At 36.2% G+C, this 19,879-nt stretch overlaps 3 protein-coding genes across 37 annotated transcripts in view; all 3 read right to left on the bottom strand.

The window, feature by feature from the left end:
- The window catches only part of lola (longitudinals lacking), a 67,850-nt gene that overhangs the window by 27,493 nt on the left and 20,478 nt on the right, over positions 1-19,879 (bottom strand). Inside the window, exons 5-6 of one of the 35 annotated variants that reach the window (XM_088030199.1) lie at positions 9,350-9,425; positions 8,929-9,144 (exon numbers count right to left, since the gene is read on the bottom strand). The exons of 18 other annotated variants lie outside the window; for them this stretch is intronic. In XM_088030199.1, coding sequence (XP_087886325.1) covers positions 9,057-9,144; positions 9,350-9,425 — 164 coding nt within the window. In that variant the 3' untranslated portion in view covers positions 8,929-9,056. 16 more of the 35 variants (XM_088030156.1, XM_088030162.1, XM_088030178.1 and 13 more) reach the window with 16 other exon arrangements.
- On the bottom strand, positions 172-534 carry LOC148178524 (longitudinals lacking protein, isoforms A/B/D/L-like). The gene is made up of 2 exons (XM_088030209.1): positions 484-534; positions 172-372 (listed from the first exon to the last, which is right to left on the bottom strand). Exon 2 carries the CDS (start codon positions 365-367, stop codon positions 182-184), a length of 186 nt encoding a protein of 61 aa, XP_087886335.1. The 5' UTR covers positions 368-372; positions 484-534; the 3' UTR covers positions 172-181.
- On the bottom strand, positions 382-932 carry LOC148178523 (uncharacterized). Its single transcript, XM_088030205.1, has 2 exons — positions 801-932; positions 382-749 (listed from the first exon to the last, which is right to left on the bottom strand). The coding sequence occupies exons 1-2, from the start codon at positions 841-843 to the stop codon at positions 466-468; spliced, it is 327 nt and encodes a 108-aa protein (XP_087886331.1). The 5' UTR covers positions 844-932; the 3' UTR covers positions 382-465.

Here is a 19,879-nt window from a genome sequence, read left to right as displayed (position 1 = left end):
TGTTGCTTATTCAATTAAAATTTGGCAACTTTTTTAAAGAAAGTGAAAACATAATGTTTTACGGAGATTTGCTCTAATCATTAACACCGATTCAAATTTAAAAAAATTGTCACTACCGCATCCACCATTTTTAATACAATCGAGGTTTTAAATAGATATTAAAAATACCACTTCACGACGTTCATTTATTTTTCGTATGTAAAACCTTAAAGTGTCTCGTCACATTCGACTTAATTTTCGACTTGTACCAGCAGCCCGTGATAGGACACTGAAACTGCGGTTTCTTCTCACATTCATACTTCTGATGTGAATATAAACCCGACCTATACTTGTAGTTGCGTTCACAGTTTTTGCACTTGTAGTTCATCGAACCTGAAAAAGATAGTTTCGTACACATATTTTAACTTAAAACAAAACGTTTGTAGTAAAAAGACAAAAATTTTACATTTATTTAATTTAAGTACACTACTTCTGAAACGTTACATTGTGTTTCCTGAAATGGTGAGTTTTCAGATTTTCCTTCCTGTGGGTGCTGAAGGTGCACCCATCATGTTGGCAAATGAACTGGGGTTCCTTTCCACACTCATACTTCAAATGTTGGTTCAATCCACCCTTATATTTGTACCTTTTGTGGCATAAATGGCACTCAAACATCTTGGTATTGAGACCACATTCGAACTGTAGGTGCCGGGAGAGTCCACTCTTAAATTTGTAGCCTTTTTGGCACAAATGACACTCAAAAAAATCGCCTAAAAATAAAAATTGGTATCAACAAAGTCAAGATAAAAATTAATACGTACAAACGATTAATGCACGATGGAAGCTCCGCGCTCGGAAGTGCATTAATCACAACTAAAAGCATGCAGGAAACTAAGATCCTTGGAAAAAATTGCACAAATCAACTTTATTGAAAACCAATACAATATTCTACGCGTGAGGCCACGCAACGCCATGTTTACTATACACATGACACTTAAGATTGCCTTTAAGCCAAGCTCTATAGGTACATCCTGCTATCGGACAAGAAAAACTCGGCTGCTTCCCGCACTGGTAGCGTTTGTGCTGATACAATCCTCGCTTCCAGCTGTAGCTACGGTGACAAACGTCGCACTTGTGACGTCGGGCTAAAACAATGAAATTAGAAACAGATCAAGAAACTTGTCAAGAAAACAACAACAAAAGATAATACGAGTTTATTAGAGAACGAGTACAATGAAATTACAAACAGATGTAAGTCTTGTGCTTTTTGGTGATGTGCTGTTTGACGTTTCCTCTGACCTTTGCTCGATAGTTACACCCACGCACGGGACACCCAAACTGTGGTTCTTTCCCACATTCGTATCTCTGGTGCTGCTTTAAGCCTCGCCTCCAACGGTAGGAACGGTTACATACGTGGCACACATGAGGACTGGATGTAAAACAAATCCCTAAAAAATGATAGAGTTACGCCAAAAACTGGTAAAAACTTAACAGATTTAACGAACTTCCAAAGAGTGGGTCTGCAACTGGCCGCAAAGAAACATCTAAAGGTACAACAGTTTATTCATAGTACTACATGAAACTTGTGTTTCTTGTTCCTTAAATGCTGCTTCAAGTGTGTTTTTAACTTAGCTTTGTAAATGCAGCCCTTCAAGGGACAACTGAGCTTAGGTTCTTGACCACATTCGTGCTTCTGGTGTTGACGAAGGTTTTTCTTCCATTTGTACATGCGATGGCACTGCTCACAAGAAAAGTACTGCCCTAGAAGACATTTTTTTAACACCGTTTTGTCTGGAGAAAAAACAATTATCTAATACTAATTGTAAGTTATAAACTAACACAAAATATTGCTGCCGTCGTACCTACAAATCTTTTAAACAACTCGGAATAATGTACACGTTTATTCATAAAAGTTTATATTACAAATCTTGGAGTTTATCCGAATGCTTGTTCAAGATGTGCATGTGAAGATATCGTTTGATCTTCGCTTTGTAACTGCACCCTTCAAAATAACAAGCGAACTTGGGTTCCTTCCCACATTCTAGCTTTTGGTGAGACTGCAAGTTTCTGTAATACTTATAAGAACGCTGACAGTTATTGCAAAAATATTGATTGGTGAGTCCTGATTTGTCTCGGAACTTGCACTCCTTGTAAGACGGCCCTAAAAGAGGAAACTATTAGACAGAACAAAAATCGAACAAGCAATAGAAAGACAGAACAGAGCTTAATATTTATTGAATTAGTAATCTACAATGTGTGGGTGTTTGTTGATAATATGGATTTTGAGCAAGTTTTTCACTCTTGCTCTATAGTTGCAACCTGAAACTTGACAAGCAAATTTGGGTTCTTGTCCGCAACCGGTTTTCACGTGGGCTCGAAGGTTTCCATCGTATTTATAGACTCTGCTACATGTAGGGCATACGAAGTGACCGGGTTGAGAACCTGAAAAATCATGTCTAAATAAACTTTAGTCTCCGACACAACTAAAGGTAATTAAAACAGAAGTAAACACACACTAAAAATCACTTCACAAAAACAACGATGAAAATGAGGACCGCTTAAAGATTCACAATTGAATGCTATAAAAACTTTATTCTTGTAAGCTCTCCACGTAAATATCTTACATCCAGCATAAAATGGATACCAACAAATTCCTGTTGATTTATGATTATTGAGTATTTTATCCAATTAGATCGATTCCATGTTTGTTGAAAATATGTTGCTTGAGATTCCCTTTCTTCTTTGATCTGAATGTGCATCCTTCATACGTGCACACGAATTTGGGCTCTTTGCCGCATTCGTATTTCTGGTGCGATTTCAGATTATGTAGATACTTGTACCAGCGGTTGCAACCACCGCAGCAAAACTGTTTCCGGTCGGATTCCTGGAGACCCGGCACTTGCGTCCGCTTGTCGCGATAAAAGTCCTCTGAAAATGTATTTCAATAAGAGTACAATCGCAAAAAAATAGACGGGTTAGTAAAGTTAACTAAGAGCAAACTAAATCACTAATTTTAATGCGTTTACACGCCAGTCCAGTCCCATTCCGGAAGACATCTGTAAATGTGCAAAAAGTCAAACTCTGCTCTTTCTTTTACATTTATTAAACTTAACAGTTTATTGCATTTCTGAAAGGTCGCCCTCTAGTTTATGTTTGCGCCGCAAGTGACTCTTGAGGTTGCTTTTGTAGTTGCAAGCATGATCACATAAGTGGCACTGGAATTTGGGTAAAACCCTCGCACATTGGTATTTGATGTGGCGTCTAAAAGTCACTTTGTACATGTAGCTCTTCTGGCATATTTTACAAGTGTAGCGCTCCTTCGAAGATGAATCTAAAAAAAGTCAAAGTGATTAAAGAACAACAACGAAATATAGAGAATGAAATCAGAACGAAACAAATCGACACGACAATTTATTTTTGTAAAGTTACAAAGGGAGTTATAAGAGATTCCTCCTCCTAAGATTACATACAATTTGATTATACATGGAAGTTATTAAATGTCAACTTTGAGCTGCTTCAAATGGAGAGTACGAATGTGCGCATTGAGATTATCTTTGCGCTTGGACTTGTAGTTACAACCGTCGACAAAACATTGGAACTTGGGGGCCTTCCCACACTCGTACTTTTTATGTCTACTCAAAGAATGCGAGTACTTGTACTGTTTCCCACAGTCCACACAGAAATAATGAGAATTGAAGTACGCTAAAACAAAAAAATCACAGTCAGAAAACGCCAAAATAGTCATACACATGCTAAAACCTCATTAGTGGAAGCAGGTGTATTTACAAAAAGTAATACATTAGAGCACTCTTTATTACTACCAGAAATACAAGAAACTTAAGATTAATTAAAAATTATCCATAACCGTGGGCCTTGGCATTAACGGAAACAGCTTACATCTTCTCATGTGAACTTTGAGGTTGGATTTTTGATGGAAGGGCTTACTGCAATACCCACAAAAGAATGTGGGATCTTTACCGCATTCGTATCTCATGTGTCTCCGCAAATTGGGGGAGTACTTGTATTGTTTGCCGCAAGAAGGACAGAAAAACGCCGCCGTAGCTAAAAAATAACATCGTTACATTCGTGGAGACTTCCAATTACAGCATGCGTTAGTATAAAAAGGGACAAACTACTCAAGTAAATAAAACACGTTTTTTTTCTATTTATGTCTAAGTTTTAAACGGGTGTTGGAACTTTTCAATAAACGTATCGCTAGTGGTACTTTCCACTTTGGGATAAGTGTTCTTACCTAAAAAAGAGGATTTAGTTCAAGAATATGGTAAAAAATGATACATTGTACTATACTGACTTTCTGTGAAAAAAATGCAAGCGTTGGAAAGACAACAAGACCAAAATATTAGAAAATTCTTGAAGCAATAGCTGCAACATCTACACTCGGTAATTTGTACGTAGAAATTTCTTTATAAACCCTAAAATAAAAATTAAAAATACAACTTTATACCCCCGTTGAAACTAAAAACAAGAAGAAATATTAGAAGAAAAAGCAGAATAATACAATTTCATTTTATTCCATAAAGTCCATAAAATCTAAATGTAATTGTACAAAATTTAATCCACATAAAATCAAATTTGAAAAACAGAGGTGTGTTTGATTCTGACATGCGAGTTCAAGTTGCTTTTTTGGTGAAACCGTTTCGGACAATAAGCACAGCAAAACGTCGGTTCTTTTCCACATTCAAATTTAATATGAGAATGCAAACTCCTCCTGTAGGAATACATTCGTCCGCAAACTGAGCATTTATATTTTGCAAATTTCCCTAAAACAAAAAGAATCAGAAATGTGACAACAAAGACAAACCAAGAAACAAAGTAAAAAACCTAAACTGATAACAACCAGTGATTAGTACAAAGTGTAAAATGAACGACTTTATTGTACAAGTTTTTACAAGTTACAAAAATAAAAATCTAACTGTGCATTAACTTGCACCTCTTCATATGAGACTTCAAGTTGGATTTTTGGTGGAATGATTTCGTGCAAAATGAGCAACAAAAAGTGGGTTCCTTTCCACACTCGTATCGCAAATGACTGGATAGATGGTTCTTGTGAACGTAGCGTCTGGGACAATTGGGACAAACAAATTTCTTATAATTTCCTAGAACAATGTCAAGATAAGAAAAATACAGACAACATGCATATTTATAAGTACAAAATTTTGTAAAATCACCGACTGTATTGATACAAATAAGTTTTTTGTCGGTGTCTGTGAAAATAAAATAAACTGGAAATAATAATAAAACTTATATTTGTGTGGGGTCAAGATGGTTAATAAATACTCATTTTTTACAATAGTAACGTCACAAATGTGATGCTACGATAAACATTATATATCTTAAAAAAATCGTAAAACATTGAAAACAGTAAATACAAAACACAAAAAATAGTAACAGGTGATCCGAATCAGATAAATGCATAGTAAATAAAAAGACCAATTTGGCAATATTTATTTATTGGGATAAAACGATACAACAATTTTCAGATATCCAAACCATGTGTTTGTCTGAGATGAGCATTCAAAGTATACCTTTGGAAGAATTTTCTTTTACAAACCATGCAAGCAAAACTAGGGTCTTTTCCACACTCGTACCTCAAATGGCTCGACAAATGTCTTTTGTGCTTGTAACTCTTACAACAGTTCTTGCAGAAATACCTCTGATGTAGGTTTTCCAAATTTGTGAGAAAACCTAAAACATAACATTTTAATACCAAACAAATCAAATCAACAAACAAATATCTACATATAACACTACACCAAAACAAAACTTTGTTAGTAACGACTTTATTTAATTTTATGGCATACAGACTAGACGTAAATTCGTGAATTGACAAACTTCTCAAAAGAACCCATTTGTGGATGACAATCTTTGAAATGAGTCTTAACTCTGTCCTTCCTCTTGAAGAGTTTCTGGCAAAACGGGCATGGAAATTTGGGTTCTTTCCCACATTCGTGGTGGGTGTGCCGACTTAAACTTGTCTGATTTTTGTACGATTTCCCGCACCTCATACATGTGTAGTACATGAAACGGGCTAAAACAGACAAGTTGTGAGAACTACGAGAAGATAGGCCTAAAGCCTTCGGGTGTCTAACCATGCAAAACCAAAAAAGACTAAAATAACAAGCACAAGAAAACAACGAATATGTGATAAATTGTATTGAGAAAAGGCACAATCAAAATTCCTTCTTCACATCGAAATAAGAATGAAAGACTTTTTGGTAACATCTAAGAATATGACGCTTCAAATGGTAATTACGTTTAAAACCACGTGAACAAACAGTACAGACGAAGGGAGCGGCGTTTTTATTCTTGTGAACTTCGACGCAGTGACGTCGCAAATGGTCTTTGCGGGAAAAAGTTACGGGACAATCGACACACTTGAATTTACCTGAAAAAGAGCGTTGTCAGAAGAAGCTAAAAGACAACCATACAACGAAGAAAACAAACAAAGAAGTTAAAAAAATATATTGAAAAAACGTTTACAAAATTACTTGGTTTTTTTAGAACCAGTTAAAGAGCCTTCTGCATCCGGATCTATCAAGTGTTGAGTAATATAGTGTCTTTTTAAACTGGTCTTCTTCATCTTTTTGTTGCATACAATACACGGATATACAGAATTTGTCTTCACACGCAAAATGGCATAAAGATCCGAGAAATCTAAAAAAGCAGGCATTAGTTTGGAATAATAATACAAATACAATTAATTATATAGAAAATAAAAAATAAAAAAAATAAAAACAAGCTCGATATAAACTTTTATTTAACAAAGTCCCTTCGACCACTTAGTCTAACAGTGTGTCACGATATAAAAATATAAAAGTGCAAATCTTATTTGATAATAGCGTTGTGAACACTCTTCATATGTTGTAGTAACTGTCCAAATTTCGGGTACGACACGTTACAAATTTGACATTTCGGCAAGCCCACGCAAGTTTTCATATGGTTGTCTAAAATGTACTTTCTTTTGAAGAACTTATCGCACGAAGCACAAGGATATCCCATGTTCTCTTGATTAAAAATATGCAATTCTAAGTAGTGACGTTGGACGTGATCTTTCCTTTTAAAAACTCTCCCACAGACCGGACAGATATTATCGGTGAAATCGACCCGTTTCAATAAAGCGCTACGAAACTCTGAAAAAATTAGAGAAAATTAAAAGAAAATCAAAACAAAAAGATGAAGCCCCAACCAGCAACACAACTGTACAAAGAAATCAAGAAAAAATTAGGTAGTTTTATTCAATTGTAATGTACATGCTCTCTACTAACCTAGAGTCCTGTGAAGCCAAACACTACAATACTAACTACAAGTGATGCCGGTCGAAACGGGTCCAAGTTAGCTATAAAAATTTTGAGCCTGAGAAGTAAAAGTGAAAAAATTTATTCAACAAAAAATACAACTTATTTAGATGTGGATTCTTTAATGAGTTACAAATTAACGTCGACAAGATTTTTTAGTCCGTTTTTTATTTTCACATCTTGGGTGTGTATGCTTCTTCCGCAAATGAGCTCGTAGTTGATTTGCATGATAATAGGCACTAGGACACTTGTCACAAATGTATGTCGGATGTTTTCCACATTCATATTTGAGGTGAGCTCTTAAGCCTCTCTTATACTTGTAGGATCTATTACATCTTAAGCAGGGAAATCTCGTCAGTTTTTTACCTGAAAACTTGGTATTAGAAAAAAAATAAGCAAGAACTATGGACAATATTTTTGGATATTCGATAGGTAGAGATATTAAAATGTATAACAATAGAATTGTATAAATTCTTTGCTCTACCGATCAAACAATGCAACCAACAAGCATCTACCTAAAAAATTTTTTACTGTTCCTTGCTCATATGTACGTCAAAATCTGATGTAATTTTGTGTACAGTAAATAAATGTCGCTTCAAATTACACTTCCTGCTGGTCCTGTGTCCACACTGCGTACAAACGAATACTCCTTGTCCGCAATCTAAACTCACATGAACATACAAAGAGGCTTTTCTGGTATAACCTTTATTACACTTAGGACATGTGTATGTTGGTGCATCTAAAAATAAAAATCAGTCAAGTCATGCCCAGAATTGAATACAATCAAGGTTTGAACAAAAAGATAATTCGAAAAATAAAATATATTTGAGTTTTAACCATTAACAAATATTATTGCACCCTGTTTTCAACCTTCGACATGTGTTTCTCAAAGTTTTCAAAAATCTTGTGGACCGAACAAAGATGATGCTTCAAGTTGTATTTTCGTGTGGTACTATGATCACACAGGTCACAAATGTACACTCCTCTGCCACAGTCTAAACTCATATGACAAACCAAAGATGTTTTTCTTGAGTATACCTTTGAACATTTGGGGCAGGGGAAAGTACCACGATCTACAAAACAAAACAAAATTATTTAAAGATAAAAAAACAGGCGGACAGAAAGAAAACACAGTTTTGTTTTAAAGTGTATTTACAAAGATAGGAGTACATTATTTGAGAGGATCGTCATCTTTGTACATGTACTCTTCAAAGTCTTTCAAAATTCCATGTCTGCTAACGAGGTGGCGTTTCATATTTGTACGGCGTGGAGAGGTGTACCAGCAGGTGGTGCACGCAAATACACCCCGACCACAATCTTCGCTTTTGTGTTTTTTAAACGAAGATTTCTTGGTATAGGTTTTTTTGCATGTAGAGCATTTGAATTCGCCATCTAGAACAAAAATTACTGTCAAAAAAAGCAAAGATTCACTCCTGAACACAACTGTGCTAAAAAATTAAAATCTTCAATTCCTGTTAGTCAAGTTGTTGTTGTCTTTTTCAAAATATTTCTGAAACAGATTTCAATTTAAAATTTAGCTTATTGTGTTCTTTGCATTACTAATATACTTACCGCGGACTGCTTAGGTTAACTTAGAATTGTTATCAAGGTACTTCGAAATAAGATACAAATAAAAAAAAGAAGCTTTATTACTTTTCTTCCATCCTTTTGCAATGTTTTCTCGCCACATGGCGCTTTAAATCAAATTTTCGTTTAGATCTGAATTTGCATCCTTCAGCAGGGCATGAAAACTGCGCACTTTTACCACAATCGTACCTCACGTGTATGTACAAAGAGATCCTCTTGTTGTAGACCTTGCAGCAGTTCTTGCACATCCATTTTTGGCCACCTTGAATAGAAAACCCGAATCACCTTGAGTTCAGGAAAGGAGCGGTTAAAAAACACTAATGGTAGAGAATTTTTATTGAGAATCTGAGTTTACAGTTCCATGTTTTGCTCTGCTGTGTCTTTTTAAGTCAAACTTACGCTTCGTCACATATGTACAGTTTGTGATGGGGCAACAGTACGTGACGACTTTGTCACCACAATCATACCTTGTATGATAGTCGAAAGAATGGAAATTAGTGTACTCTTTGAAGCAAGTTGGACATGTGCGTCTGAAGGAGATCCCTGCAAGAATGTTTTATGAAGATGAGGCAAGTACTAGAAACTGGGTTCATGGAAAAGAAAAACCGGTTCATGGGAATACAATTTATTACAAAACTTTTTTGTGCTTAGCTCGAGTGTGCATTTTCAAGTTGTATTTTCTCGTGGTGGTGTAGTGGCAATCTGTGATGTCGCAGCGGTAATTCACTGCTTTTTCTCCACAGTCGTACCGCAAATGATGGTCGTAGGAATAAAACTTTGTGTAAACTTTGCCGCAATTTTCGCACTTGTACTGAGGGCCTGCAAAAATGACAATCAGACCAACGAACATAACTGGAGTTACAAGAAAAACGCCCCCTCCCTTACACTTTATAGAATATTTTATGAAAGAGATGCTGAGTCATGCGGTTTGCACTTGCATACAGAGTCTGAGAATGAGTTCATTCGCAAGCAATGTCTGTCAAAATCTGTTTAGTAAGAGCAAAGAGCGCGAATGGAGCTGCGGTCTCTGTCCCAAATAAAATCTTGATATGAGAAGATAAAACTCACCTAAAACATTACAGTTCAATCAACAAAACAACAAAAAATAAACCAAAATTTATTGCAAAATATAATACAAGTCATAACTGAAGTTTATGGACCATTCTCATGTGTTGGGTCATTCTATCTCTCAGTTTGCACTTGTATCCACAACCAGCGACTGGGCAGTACACTTGAGGCAACTTTCCGCACTCGTAGACAATGTGTCGTCGCATCGAACTTTTACATTTGTACACTTTGTCGCATTTGTTACAAATGTAGTCGGCTTCTTGTATCCTGTATCCAGCAAGAGGTGCATATCCTCGTCCACACATGTATCTTATATGTCTTCGTAACGTGTATACAGTCTGGTACGACTTATCGCATTTGGGACAATGAAAATTCCCTAAAACAAAAACAAGTTAAACAAATTCGCAACAATCATATCACCCCTCCCAAAAACAACTCAAAATCATCAAAAATTTTTATTGAAAACCAAATACAATCACGCGTCTTTAAATTCACACTCATGACCCGGATGGAGCTTCAAAACATGACGTTTCATGCTGGAACGATACTTGGTTTGGAGCCCACACAAAGGGCACATGATATTAGGCTGCTTTCCGCATTCATACGTTAAGTGACGCTGTAAGTTACCTCTGGATTTGTACATCTAAAACGAGAAAATGTGTAAGATGCTCGGTAACGCAAAAATTTACCTTTCCGCAGTTGTTACAAAGGCACGTAAGAATTTCAGTTTCTTCGGCGATAGCTTCGCGTTCGTCCACACCGCAAGAGGTGAATTCTATTATCACTTGATTTTCCTCTTCTTCGACTACTCCTAAAAACATTCCATTAGTTAATAAGAAGTTTCAAAATTATATTGTGAAGTAAGACGCAGCTTTAATTTTAGTAGGGTATATTTTCAGGTTGTTCTACAAGTGTGTTTGAGCCAAGGGCAAGGTGGTGATACGTCTCTAAATGACGTTTAAGTGACTTATTTTGAGTGTAAGCTTTTGCACACAAATGACATTTAAAGTGTGAGATGCCGTCGCAATGATATCTGCAATGACGATGCAAGTTTGTTTTGTATCGGTAGCTTTTTCCGCATTTTTGGCACTTGAATTGTCCTGAAAAGAGAGCATAGTAAACTTAAAGATTGCACATTAATTTTCATAAAAAAATCATATTTATTTTTCAGAAGCTAGTATAAAGTCATACCGCGGGATATCCGTTCCGTGCTTGCCGTAAATACAAATATTTTATAAAAATATTTCGATTTAGCCGATAGACAAAAAAGAAGTCTATTTTTGTTGTCCCGTTTTTTCTAAAATCAAAATCAAAAAAGTGTCAACTACAACAATGATTTTATTCTACAAATAAGAACAATTAGAAAAAAATCTGTTTGTTCGGAAATAATATATCTTTGTATTCATGGTGGAGGGCCAAAACGTGTTGTTTAAGTGTCACTTTTTGTGTGTAAGCCTTGTTACAAATAACACAAACAAAATGGGAAATGCCATCGCATTCATATTTGGCGTGGCGGTACACATTGGGCTTGTGTTTGTAGCCTTTCCCGCATTTTGGGCACCGGTACAAACCTCGCTGAACATCTAAAAATAAAAACTGTTTTAGAAAGAACAACAATGAACACCTGGAGTTAAGCCCACACAAATTGGGACAAAAATAAGCAAAATCATTGTAAAAATTTATTGAATACATATGTTAGTAGAATCTTGTTAGTAAAAATAAACTGATAACATTAACATATCATTGAGGCTTGATAAAAACAGATTCGAGTTTAAAATTAAAGAAATTATGATGAGTGGCCATGTGCGTTTTAAGACTACTATTTTGAGTGAATCTCGAAGGGCAAAACCGACACGAAAATTGCGGAGGTTTTTGACATTCATACTTAAAATGTCTTTGAAAATTTTTCTTGTATTTGTACTTTTTGCCGCAACGTTTGCAAATGATCATCCCATCGCCCACTACGTAACCTAAAAAGCACAAAATTAAAATCAAAAACTCACAATTTCAATTTAAAATAAAACCAAATGGTTTTAAGTACACAAGTTTATTGTTACAACAATACATATTAGTTCTGAGTCAGTTTCTTTAAAGCCGCGAATCCATGTAACGAGAATGTATGAGATTTAAGGCTGCTTCTTTGGGTAAATGACTTGAAACAGATGCTGCACACGAACTGAGGGGACGTCCCACATTCGTACTTCATATGACGCCCCACGCTGCTTCTGTATCTGTATTCCTTTTTACATCGGGGACAAGAAAATATTCTACCGACGATCTGGTAAGAGTCTGAAACATCCATGAATTAGACAATCGAAGACTAAGAGACGTACATTTAGATGAGTTAGGAAAATGACGACTACCCTTAGAACTACTTTATTACGTCTTAACATAACATACAAAAGAGATTCCAAACTTAAAACAACGAATTAAGACTATTTGAACGTTACGTGGAAGCCGTGGATGTAACCCACGTGAGATTTCAGACTACTTTTCTGCGTGAAGGCTTTGGAACATATTTTACAAACAAACTGAGGGGCCATTCCGCATTCGTAACGAACGTGCCTCAACAAATTCCATTTGTATTTGTAAGTCTTCCAGCATTTGTGGCATTTGTGCTCGTAGGCCTCTGCAAAATAAAATGTACGTCAAAAACACGTGAGTACGGATGCTAGAGGGGTGTACCGGGCGTTATGTACAAAATAAAACCCCACTCGTCCCACAAAACTAAATTTATTTTTCAGTTACAACAAATTACTCCCATCCATGCGCGAAGAGGAGGTGAGACTTTAAGTTACTCTTTTGGGTGTAGGCTTTCGAACAAAATTTACAAACGAATTGCGGATCCACTCCGCATTCATATCGCATGTGTCTAACTAAATTTGATTTATATTTGTACGACTTATAGCATTCTGGACATGTAAATTTTTCGGATACAGACGTGCGGCCTGCAAAGAGAAGTGTTAATTTCAACGCTTCAAATGAACAGGGTTAGTAGACATAGACAACATTAATTTAGGACGAAGGTTAATCCCTTTGGTTTAGTCATTTTATATTCCATGCTCGGCAAGCAATAAATAAACACCTACTTCACTTCACTTCACGTTATTAAATAACCACATCAAAGATTCTTTACGCAACGGTTGCTTATTAGAACGCAGTACAAAATTCTACCCCGTTCTAACACGCAACCGTTGCGTAGATCTACATCTAACAATTGCGTTAAAAATCTCTTCCAATGGTGGATAAACGCCAGATTAATTCAAACACAAAAAATAAAAACATGATTTAATTTTATTTCAAATAAACTGTCTTGATTGTGCATATTTTACGTGAAGAATGTCGTTTCAAACTGCTTGGCTGCGTAAACCTCTGTCCACATCGTAAACACATAAATTTCGGTTCTACATTTATACATTCATATTTCGTGTGTCTGCTGAGATGCCGCTTGTGTTTATATGATAAACCACACATTGAACATGAAAATTTCTTGCCTGAAAAATAAACTTGTCACAGATTTGTCATTTTGCGTTTCAAATAAATTTACATAAATATTTGTTCACAATAAATAAACAATCAAAACTTGCAAGAAAATGTAAAATCTGGAGTACTTAGAAAAATAACAATACAAAAATTACTACAAGTTTTTATTTGTCACAGTCATTAGATTTAAGAGTGTCTATTTCCTATGTGATTGGTAAGATAATCTTTTCTGTGGGCTTTGTATTTGCAATATGGACAATGAAACCGTTTTTCTTTACCGCACTGTGCTTCATGTCGTCGGAGACTACTCATGTCTTTATATTTTTTGCCACACTGACAAAAATAGAATATACCTGAAACAGAACTAGCGTCACATTACAATTTAGCACAAAGGAATAAATGGCAAGATTTATATCATGCGAAAAAAAACACCTGTAAGAATCCATCATTAAATTTTATTAAATTAAAAATAACTGTTACATAAAACTGTGCTTTGATCTGACATGAGCCTTAATCTGCTCTGTCCTGTGTGCCCTGAAAGTGCAGAACATGCAACTCAATTTTTTTTCTTGCCCCCACACAGCAACATGCCTCTGGAGACCTTGCGGACTTTGATATGTTTCCCCACACCAGCAAGAATAACCTGAAATTATTTCGAAGTCAATTTGAGTTCCTACAAGCAAAACCGAAATGACAAAAACTAATAAAAATAACTTTTATTAAATTTATTGATACAAATTCTTAGAAACAGACATCGTCTTCACATCTTCCTTTTTCGCAGTCGGTAAATGCACCGTTGCAATATGTCGCTTTAAATTATCACTTCTGTGACTCCTGTGGAAGCAGTACGGACAACTATATTTTTTTTCGGACCCGCACTCACGTTTGTGTCGGGATAGACTTTCTGGATATTTGTAAGTTTTACCGCAAGGGCAGACGTATCGGTTACGACCTAAAAACAAGCTCGTTTCAATATAAATACAGCAGCACTTAAAGAAAATCTACAAAGAAAACCTCAAGCACTCGTCACAGTTTATTTGGAAGCCTTAAATTATAAAAGTTAGTACTTTGTACAAAACTAAACTAATCGATTTTATGAATATTCTTCAGATGAAATCTAAGAATGTCATTGCGTTTGCACTTTCTCGGACACAGAGGACACTGGAAGAGCGGTTTCTTCCCACATTCGTACTGAATGTGTCTGGAGAGATGTTGCTTGCGCGCGTACTGTCGCTCGCAACGCACACAACTGAACCTAAACAGGCCTAAAACATAAACACAGTCAGTGGAGTCACTTTAAAGAGTGAGTTAGCAAAAGCGTTAACGGGAATGCGAGCTATCTGAAACACACGTAACGGAACACGTTAGCCCCCCGTTCTTGCATGCAGGCAAGAAGCTTGACGCAACGGTAGCATGATAGAACGTTAAAACCACGATCTATCACGCGACCGTTGCGTATCAAAGAAAAACATCACTCATGAAAATAATTTATTAAAAAAATTACACTGCGGTTTTATGCAACAACACGAAATGCGACCTCAAATTGCTTTTATGTTTAAACCTCTTGAGGCACAAATCACATTGAAATCTGGGCTCAACTCCGCACTCATAGTTGATGTGACGTACAAGATGACTTTTCTGTTTGTATGAAGATGTGCACTGTGGACACAGAAAGCGGCCATTTTGATCCCGTCCAAAATTCTTGCTCCTGAAAACTATAACTCGGTTAATTACATCTTGGTCGGTGGGGGATAAAAACGAGTTCAGTCGTTAGTTTTTATTAAGTAGAAAATTTTGATTACATTCGATGCAAACACTTCAAATGCGTCTGATAATTGCTTTTTTGTTTAAATTTCCTGCCACAAAAGCACATGAATTTCGGCTCGACGCCGCATTCGAAATTCAAGTGGCGGATTAGATGAGTCTTCTGCTTGTATGATGAGCCGCATTTCAGACACGGAAATCGGCCGTTTTCGTCCATAAAATATTTACTGGGTCGCTTTGAAGTCCAATAATCTAAAAAAAGGAAGTTTATTGTGATGAGTTTCAGGATGTGGGAAAAACACACACACGCACAAATTATAGACAAAACATGCAGATATTTTATTTCATCGACTTGTACAAAAACATAAAAGAGCTTAGACTGTCGGGGTGAATCACTTTAACGTGGCGGATTAAGGAATACTTCTGTTTGCACACGTAACCGCAATAAGGGCAAGAAAAAGATCCCCCTTTACCACATTCGTACCTCAGATGCCTCTGGAGACTCCCTTTGTGTTTGTACGTTTTCAAACACTTTGTACACTCTATGTCTGCAACTAAAACAACAAAAATGAAAATAAGAAAAAACAAGGGGTAAGTAAGAAACAAGACATGCGCCAGAAAGTTTTATTAACAAGAATGTTTCATAACAATGTGAGATTTGAGATGATGTTTCCTTTTAGCAACGTAGGGACAAAAATCACATTGAAAAGTTGGTAGTTTCCCGCACTCAAACCGAATGTGGGTCCACAGCGACTGGTGGTGCTTGTAACCCCTCTGACATGTCAAACATTTATATCGACCTACAAATCAAACCGCTGTTAGATAACGAAAAACAGTTCAGAACTAATCTAAATATGGCACATCTAACTACAATTAAAATTTCTTGTGAGCTTCGAAACGGTGGCTGGATCGAAGATGCGAATACAAGTGGTGTTTCCTTCGGGCTTGGTAAGGACACAGGCTGCAATGAAAACGTGGAGATTGACCACAATCAAAACTAACATGGTTCCACAGAGACGCGTTATGTTTGTAAATTTTGTGACACTTGAAACACTGGAATTTGTGACCTGGAAAAAAAACGGGTAGTCAGCAAAACGATAAATCAACCAAAAATATTAATAAAGCTAAAGACGAAAGCTCGAAACGTATATTTGATTACTAATTACAAAAATAGTCCTTATGAACTATAAGGATGTGGGACTTAAGACTTCCTTTTCGTTTCGTTTTGTAGGGACAGTCCAACATAGGGCATATGAAGGACTTTTCTTTGCCACACTCAAAACGTACGTGATTGTAGAGAGATGCTTTATGTTTATATTTGCGATCGCATCTGATGCAAGGATAAATCGTGCCTAGAAAAAACACAGTAAGTATACAGAAGCCAAGAAACAAACACAACAACAAAATAAGGCAAAGACAAAAACACTTTCAGAGAAAAAATTTATTGAAGTACGTGCACTACGAACGTAATTATCACATGACGTAAAGCTACAGGCTACAGTACAGTCTTATTAATACAAGGAACATGGTAATGACCCAATTTGGCGCAGCAACTAAGATCTTGACGGTGTCTAAAATCTAATATTAGGCGCTGGCAACAAATTATGCTTGATATGCAGATGTCCCACGAGTTCTTGCTTATAGTAGAACTTGTGGTCACACACGTGGCATCTGAGCTTCTTCTCTTGACCACACTCTACTCTTTGATGCCTCCTCAAGTTATTTTTAATGGTGTATGACTTGCCACACCGATCGCAATAGAAACGCGGTCTAAACACTAAAAAAATCCCCCAGTTAATAACGAATTACTAAGATGAGACGTGACACAAAAACACAAATGAACCTACATTAAAGTCAAAAATCAGTTTTTGGTAAGAGTTTATTACGGATTGATGTCATCTAAGTTACAATGTACGCCATGCTTGTTAAAAATATGCACGCGAAGATCACTCTTGTAGTAAGTTCTGTGCTGACAGATCCCACAAATGAACTTCTTCTCCTTCTGACATTCGACCTTTTCGTGTCGCTGTAAGTTTCTTCTCAAAGTATAGGATTTGAAGCACCTCTTACAATAAAAGTTCCTCCGTGACTGCAGATCTAAAAGACATACACTTCGTAAAGAAGAGTTTTATTACAATTTTCACGTTCACACCCTCACACAAAAATATGTAGGTATTCTTTGAACATATTTACTCTATTACTATTACATTTTACAAAAACGGGCTGTAGATAGAATGTCTCTTCTCTATGTGTTTCTTAAGCTGCTGTTTATAGAAAAATTTCAAATCACACTGTGAACAAGTAATTTTTTTTTCCTTGCCACATTCTACCCTTTGGTGCCGTCGTAAATTCTCTGGTGCACTGTACGATTTGAAGCAAGTCACACAATAAAACCGATTGGAACCTGAAAAAAAAGCTGTTACAGGAGAGTGCCAGAATAGTCACCTAAGCAAAGCACACGAAAAAATTACTGAGCCAAGTCAGATAAGTGATAAAGTAGTCCGTATGTTATTTCAGATTTAATCATAAAAACACTAAAATAAGTGACAAAATGTTATATTGGTAGTGGTTCTTCGCTTTCGAAACACTCGTGTGTTCATTTTTATTATTATTTACGAAGAAAAATTCAAAAGGAATCTGCTGTAAAAGATGCAATTCAACTAAAGTTCAATAAAATTAAAATTGTAAGCTTTATTAAAAATAAAATTCGAACAATCTTAACATCATTAAAGCTTCTCCACATTTTGGTGATACTTTGTGCTCTTCATATGAAACTTGAGATAGTCCAAGCGTTTGCATCTGAAAGAACAGATACTGCATTGGAATTTGGCTTCCTTCCCACATTCGTACTTGAGATGACGTCTGATGTTTCCTTTGTGCTTATAACTTTTCAAACATTTGTTACAATAATACATTCCTTCGTGTTCCACATAATCTGAAAATCGTATAAAATGATGTAATGGTTTTTGAATACCCGCATTCCCATCACCAAAGCAGAGTTAGTAAAGTGCTCGTGCGGAAATCACTTACACGAAATTATCTTAAAATTTTATTTCAAGTTTTAACAACCTTTTGACACAAATTCACCATGGTTACGCAAATAAAGCAGTTCAATTCTTAACTCACTGAGCTTGCTGTCGTATCATATAAAAAGAATACAAAACAACAAGTAGAAAGGAAATCTGTTCCGAATTAAAGTTTATTAGAACGTGGCCATTTTATGCTTCTTTGAATTCATATGAGACCACAAGTGGTCATATCTCTTGCATTTAAAAGAGCAAAGGTTACAACTATAGCTCGGTTCCTTCCCACATTCATACTTCAGATGTCGCCGAATGTTTCCTTTGTGTTTATAAGTCTTCGTACATTTGTTACAATAATACACTCCTTCGTATTCCATATAATCTGAAAATCGCACAAATGATGTATTGGTTTTAAAACACCCACGCCTCCACCACCAAAGCAGTTAGTAAAATGTCACTCCGAAAATGACTTACACGACAATAACTAAACTTTATTTCAATTGCTAACAATGTTACGACATAGGTTCAAATTCATATGATTCATTAAGGAAATGCGATGGTAGAACTTGACATGGCATTGTTGACATTCATACCTTCCCGTTCCTTTTCCACAATCGAACTTACGATGGTTATATAGAGAAGCTCGATGCTTGTACGACTTGCCGCACTTACAATGAAATTCGTAACTCGCTGAGCTCGCTGTAAGTTTTGTCATATCAGAATATTGATAAAAAGACAACGCTACGACTACAAGAAAAGATTTTTCCGGAGTAAAGTTTATTAAAATGTGCCCATTTTATGTTTCTTTGAATTCATATGAGTGTACAAGTGATCGTATCTCTTGCATTTAAAAGAGCAAAGGTTACAACTATAACTCGGCTCCTTCCCACACTCGTACTTTAAATGGCGGATGACTGTTCCTCGATGCTTGTAATATTTAAAACACCTAGAGCAAACATATCGGCCATCCACTTCTGCATAATCTGAAAAGTACAGGGTGTTAAAATTAGCATTAATTTGAAGGATGTTCTAGAACGAAAAGAACTCTACCAAACTACTGTAACTTTATTACGAACTAGTCAAACTCTACATCGGTAACATTTTACATCTCTTGAAAAGCACGTGGTTTTTAAGAGATTGTTTGTGCCAAAACTGCTTGCTACACATCGTACACATAAAAGATTTCGTCTTTCCGCACTCGTACTTCTGGTGGTTGTATAGAGATGTTTGGTACTTATAGTTGCGACCACAGTTCGGACAAACAAACGCCGGCTCTGCAAAAGATATGGGTTACTATAACTAACGACTTATAAATAATGAAGCACCGAGTTCCCAAAGAGATCATGGGAACACCACCTACAGCAATAAAAAATTGTCTGTATAACTCAAACTCCGGTAAAAATCTTTATTGCTTTCGTATGTGCATACAAAAATGATGACGCTTCAAATTGTACTTCCTTTTAAAAGATAACTGGCAGATTGTGCAATGGTGCATAACATCTTTTCCGCAGTCTTGGTGTAAGTGCACTTTGAGCGTTGCCAAGTTCTTGTATACTTTCAAGCAGTTGGGACATCTGGTACTCTGGTCACCTACAATGCGAAATTTTAGTACCAAAGTGGTACGCTGAAAACAAGTAGAGTAGAAACAACCACAAAATT

This window comes from Gnatocerus cornutus, chromosome 2, assembly GCF_029298725.1.
Source record: "Gnatocerus cornutus isolate USDA-ARS CGAHR chromosome 2, icGnaCorn1.1, whole genome shotgun sequence".
NCBI lineage: Eukaryota > Metazoa > Arthropoda > Insecta > Coleoptera > Tenebrionidae > Gnatocerus > Gnatocerus cornutus.
This window is presented reverse-complemented; position numbering and strand designations above follow the sequence as displayed.